At 45.5% G+C, this 6000-nt stretch overlaps 1 protein-coding gene across 4 annotated transcripts in view; it reads left to right on the top strand.

Moving 5' to 3' along the window:
* The first annotated feature begins 1017 nt into the window (after positions 1–1017).
* Positions 1018–6000, top strand: part of LOC147458958 (phosphatidate cytidylyltransferase 2-like) — a 101520-nt gene continuing 96537 nt past the window's right edge. For 2 of the 4 annotated variants that reach the window (XM_086510371.1, XM_086510368.1), the window contains exons 1-4: positions 1018–1172; positions 1312–1419; positions 1502–1740; positions 1813–1964. In XM_086510371.1, the coding sequence (XP_086366497.1) occupies positions 1369–1419; positions 1502–1740; positions 1813–1964 (442 nt within the window). In that variant the 5' untranslated portion in view covers positions 1018–1172; positions 1312–1368. Of the gene's footprint in view, positions 1202–1311; positions 1420–1501; positions 1741–1812; positions 1965–6000 lie in introns of all 4 variants that reach the window. The other 2 variants (XM_086510370.1, XM_086510369.1) reach the window with 2 other exon arrangements.

The raw sequence follows: 6000 nt of genomic DNA, 5'->3' as shown, positions 1-6000 counted from the left end.
ACTCTCTATGTCATTTTTATCAAATGTTGATAAAAATTTAATTGTGGTAGAAAATTTCTCAATGCCACATGCTTTGTTCTCTTCTAAGTATCTCTCCCGAGTATCTTTGCACGTTTCAAGGAAATTAAAAAAGCGAGGAACCCAGAGGAGATGCTACTTTCACAAAGGAAAGTCCCATTTTGTCTTTACGGGCGGGTGCATTTGTGTCTGGAATGCTCTTTCAGAGACGGTGGGTGCCGACATTGGGTCTATAAGTGAGGGGCGCAGCTCTGGGTCTGTCCCTCTCTCCCACAAGAGCATAGGATCAGTGAGCACGAGAGCAATGAGCGTGGAAGGTGGTGTGTTGTCGTTCCCCCCCCCCCCCCCCCCCCCCCCTCTCTCTGTTTGTGTGTGTGTGCAAGTGTGTCGCGAGGCGTGTGATTGAGTGGTGGATGCCTTTATGTCTTGACTGCACTCATAGAATTTGGGGACCTGTGTAGGACGATGAAGACCAGTATCAGGGCAAGAAGCTGATGAGATGCAATGCGTGCAGGAGGGGTGAGGCAATGGAAGGGAGGCCAGGAGAGGGTGCAGGGCGTGCAAAGAGATTGCGCAGAGGAGGGGTGACATGGACATGAGTAGATGCTTTCGACCCAACATCTCCTCCTCTCTGTATGTTGCGCATGGCCATGCCTCTCTCTTTGCGTGATTTTATGTTGCTGCTTTGTGCGCTTGTGAGCCAGACTTGTGCACACGAGGTTTGCAAAGAGGAGAGCGGAGGGATGGCAAGAGAGGTGTGAGCAGATGGCGAGGGAGGAGACACGTTGGGGTTGGGATCCTCTTAATTAATGGGATTTATATTTAGTAGCAGCCAGTATGATAAGTGAGTCAAGCAAGCCCTTGTGACACAAATTCACGACCTTGCTCGTTTGATACTTGAATTTTCTAGTTTGCCACGTGGCTGCCTGAGAACCCTTGCTTTTTAACAAAGGTTTTGGGCCACCCGCGTTAAAAAAAAGTGAAGCGTAGTAAAAAAAATGCAAATGCTACAAATCTGTGTTTCGAAGACTCAGGTTGCCTATCTTCCACGCTGCTACGATTTTGTTACAAGCGGAAACGAAAATCCTGCTCGCATTCTCGGACGACTGAATCGCAGCTGACGGCGCCGATTTTGCAATCAGTCCTCACAACCCGTGAGTCAAGTCGAGCGCCAAAATTTGCAGTAAACCCCCCCCCCCCCCCCCCCCCCCCCCCTCCCTCTCTCTCTCTCTCTCTCTCTCACGCACACACACAGAGGCACACCCTCCTTTTTTTTTTTTTTCTGAATCGCAGATCATGGAGCTTCGCAGAATAGGTTTACTCTGAAATTTTGAAAGAATACTGCTTAAAATGTTGAGGATTCGGCATCGAGTACGAAGGCGCCCTGGTGAAGAGAACAGAGTATGTTTGCCAGCGCATGTTACATCTACATTGACCGACAACTTGTCCTACTGCCTTCCTGAAATCATTTGTATGTTTGCAGAATGAAGCAAATGGTGAGAACCTTTTAGTGGATGACCGTGAGAAGTATAAAAAATTCCGTGTTCGCACCCTCTCGACTATATGGATGATTGGTGGATTTATCCTTATTTTGTACATGGGTCACTTATATATCTGGGGGATGATTGTAGTCATTCAGATTTTTATGGCCAGAGAGCTCTTTGCTCTCGCAGCTCGTTCCCAACGAGAGAAGCAGCTCCCTGGTTTTCGCCTGCTCAATTGGTTTGTGTTGTGGATCCTTGATACCTTTCATTTGCATCTCTTTCACATGTCTTATGTTCATACTGTTTGTAGGCATTTCTTTTTCACAGCAATGCTCTACGTTTATGGGCGCTTCCTTAGTAAGCAGCTCGTCAGTGCCATCTCGTCGGATAGGATACTAACTCAACTTTTTAGTGGATTCATCAAATATCACACGATCATCTGTTATTTCATGTACATTGCTGGTGAGGATCAAACCCTTCAAATGCATAAAAGTGACAACCCTTGTAACATGCTTTAGTTTTTTGTCTAGTAGCTTGCTTTGTCATCTGTCAACCCTACCACTTTTTGGCAAACGGTTATAGGGAAAATGATGAAGGCTGTCTTTTGAGCTTTTGCTGAGTGGAAGAGAAGCTATTTCTTGAAATAATGGAAGCAGTGAGTAGAATTCTAGGACCTTGCAGGGAGAACATTTTTTGAGATTGTTACAGGCTTGGACACTCCAAGCGAGAAATCAACAGCAACACACGAACAGAAACTTCAAAATCACTGAACTTTGAGAGAGAGAGAGAGAGAGGGGCGGGGGGGGGGGGGGGGGGGGGGGGGCATGGCGGAGTTTCGCACCCAGAAGCACTCGCCCCAAAGACCGGCGCCCCTTTCAATATTTCTTTATTATCGATCATTACAAGGTACAATCCCGAGAATCCTTTGCTCTCAGACTCTACGTCCACACTGAACCCCAAAAGCATCTGCTCCCAAAAGCTAGCCCTGAAACTAGCCCAAAACAGCCAATCCGTACAGCCTGCCACGTGGCATAGCCAGCGCGAAACGCAGAAAATCCATATAGCAAATCCATATAGCCCTACCACGTCAGCATCTGTACGATCTGCCACGTCTGCATGTCAACGTGATTTACAAAAATCCTCAGAGTTCAAGCTTTTGGTCTTTTTAGGGTTTCGGGCTCCACGGTCGGTGCTTCTAAGGTTCTTTCAGCTGGTTGGCTCAGTTTCTCTTGTAAGCTCGATCATTTCTCTTCAAGTAGGGCATGCCACGTCATCACTTTGGGTCAGAGATCCTATTTGCTTTTGATGAACTTATTCTTATTGCTTCCAAATCCACATGTTTCGGAATGTGATAGAAGACTTTTAAGCATGCCTCTATCTGCGGGTGTTGTTTCTGTTTACCTAGTTCTGTAACGCCTATTTTACCTTTTGAGGTGGGCTATCCCGAGTCCTCATTCTTGCAATCTTGTACTCTTTTTATGGCTTTTAGATGTAACTTTACAGGTCATCGTTAGATGGCTACGTTGTTGTAATATAAATTTTCTTGAGGATCACTGAGTGTATGTATGTTTGCTCACACACATACATATACATAAATACGTACAAACATGTATGTATGTGTGTTATGTACACATACATACATATATAGACTCACACATACACTTTTTTTTATTTGTAAATCTTGTTGGTGGAATTTACAAGTGGGAAACCTCAAAGCGTGGAAAACCCATGACAAATAAGAGATACAAAAAGTGGAGCACCATGAGGCTCCAAGGGCTAGAAACAATAGTAAATCCTGTAGGCATCAAAAGTGATGTCCCCAACATCATGAGCGAATTGCAGCGCTTGACCAAGCGACAATTTGAAGTAGGGAAAGGGGTCAACAACAGTGCCTTGAAACATTAATGACTTCCTATGGTGCCAAATGGCCCACAAAACCCAAAATCTGACCCAATTAGAAAACACGATAAATTGAGATTGGAGAGACAGGAGCAGCCTAAAAAGCCAAAATTGTCTGTGGAAAATGCTGGAAGGAAAACGCAGTCGACACTTGCTGAATGAAGGATTTGGAGCAGCGATAACCCCACAACAAGTGTGGCACAATCTCCTCAGCTGAATTCATGGCACCTTAGGCAGCAAGAAGGCGCGATATGCCGTGCATGCAATAAACTGCAAACAGGTAGAGCTCCCACTAAGCAGCGCCACAAGAAAAATATGTTCCTTTAGAGGTAGATGACTCTGCCAAATGCTAGACAATGTTCGTTGCCACCACAAGGATGACTTGGAGAGTGACCACAATTGATTACCATGACGCACAATCCACATATTTGATTGTAGGAGGGCATAAACATTGTTGGCTGAAATGCATTCCAGTCTAGTAGTAGCAAGATTTCAATCAGAAAAGTGGTTGAGTGATCAACAAGCATCCTTTGAATTTTTCACCGTAGAGGAGAATATTGAGACCAAACCGAAAACGGGGCACCGCATCAACGAACGAAAGAACATGATCTGTGTCATCCACCACTTGATGCACCTGGCATATTCCTCTTTGGGAAAGAAAAGACGCCTAGGAGGGAGACCATTGGACCAAAGTTGAAGAGAATGCCCTCCTCCAATGTAGACTCTCCAATTGAGGGAGTTAGAGAGGATTATTGACCATGCCATGTCAAATGCGAAATGACAGCCTTCCAATCAATAATGAGAGAGGAAATAATGGGACATCCTGGAATGTGTTCTTCAAGCTTCCCAAAAATGACGTTCAGTATGTTAGCGGCTAGTGACCAAAAGATGGCATGACAATATGCACACACAAATGTGATCACCACTTGCAATAGCATAGCTTTCCTAGCTAGAACATGACTTCACAATTCCAAAATATTCAGCCCTCCAAGCCGCTTGGGAAAACACAGCTTTTCCACAGATAAAAGTCGACGACCCTTTGTGCTAGACAAGGTGTAACAGACTTGGATACCCCATATCGGAAATCTGGCACGACACACGAGAAATCACTTAAAATCACTTCACAAACTTTATCACAATGCAATAGAGAGACGACATGGCCCGGCGTAGTTCTGTGCCCAGAGGTATTGGCCCCAAAGTTTGGCGCCCCTTTCGGTATTTAGTTTTATATTAATGCTTGAGCAAAGTACAAAGTTCGAGGTTCCCCTCTGCTCAATGCTCCTAGGCAAATTTGAGAAGAGAAGAGAGACCTTAGTTACATATTTAAAGGCTCCCTGGGCCTTCTCAAAAGCAATTACATGAAAAGCTTCAATCTCAAAAGCATTCAGGCCCACAAGCTAGCGTTGCCCAGTAGTCAGCGCAATTTACGAAAAGTCCGTACATTACCATGTGAGCAGTCAGCGCGATTTGCCGGCTGGCCACACAGCTGCCACATCATCATCCTTTCGCAATCTCTCTTTTTTTATTATGTGTGTGTCCCCAAGGGCCCCATCGGACGGGTACCTGTCATGTGCACATCTCACCCTATGTGGACAAGCTACTTCATGACAAGGGTTCAGTCAGCTTAGCTTAGGAAGTGTTTTGGCACTTTTGTCAATCTGTTTGTAGACCGTGCATGTCTAGACACTTAGAGTAGATGCATATCCTCCGGTTGCACACAGCATGATCATCAGCATTACCATCAGATTCCATCGGGAGCATTTTATATTTACTGTGCAGAAAACCTATTTTCCCTATTTTAGCCATTTTTCACTTATTATTAATAAGTACTTTGTTGGGAAACTGGGTAGGGCAATTTGACTAAGCCAGTATATAAGAAAAGCTAGCGCTAGGGATTTCTGGCAGAAGAGGCAGTAGACCATAGTGGAAGTGCACCTTCTCAGCAAGACCAACAAGAAGACCTAGTGTTTTCAAGCTACCTAGACAACCAACGTTTTTCCCAAGTGCAGATCAGCCCCAGTGCTTTGCCACTTGCAGGTCAGCCTGGCGATTGCAGTTTTCCTAGCATTTTCTGCATTAGATACAGATTCAGCCCTGGCGTTTTTGGACCAGCATTTTAGCCTAGCAATTTGCAGATCCTCGGCGACACACCCAGTTTCTACATCAGCGTTTTCAGTTTTCAGTGTGTGGACTCTGCACCGCAGCCCCCAAAACTCGCAGATCTCACCTTCCCGCAACAAATCCTCGCCGCACGGTTAGATCAGCCAAAGTTTGCAGATTCAGGCCGCTATTCGCAGATTTCAGCATCTGCGTTTTCAGCGCGTCGTCGTCGCATCGTCATCATTGCCGTCGTCACCGACATAGGGTCAGAATTCAGCAGATACAAGATTTGCAGATTTCAGCCCTTAGCATTTTCAGTTTCCAGCCCGTCTCGTCGTCGTCCTCATCGTCGTCGACATCGTCGGCAAGTCCATTGCATTGTAGAGATTTGTGCAATCAATAGTAGACCGCTCTCGCCATAGAGAGTGGGGCCTTTGGAGAAGGGGTTGACAACATTCTGGTGTTGTATTTGTCTCTCTCTATCTCTCTGTCTCAGCAC

Source organism: Adiantum capillus-veneris, chromosome 4, assembly GCF_014529385.1.
Source record: "Adiantum capillus-veneris isolate H3 chromosome 4, ASM1452938v2, whole genome shotgun sequence".
NCBI classification, from domain to species: Eukaryota; Viridiplantae; Streptophyta; class Polypodiopsida; order Polypodiales; family Pteridaceae; genus Adiantum; species Adiantum capillus-veneris.
The sequence above is the reverse complement of the archived record's forward strand: the minus strand, read 5'-3'. Positions and strand labels throughout refer to the sequence as shown.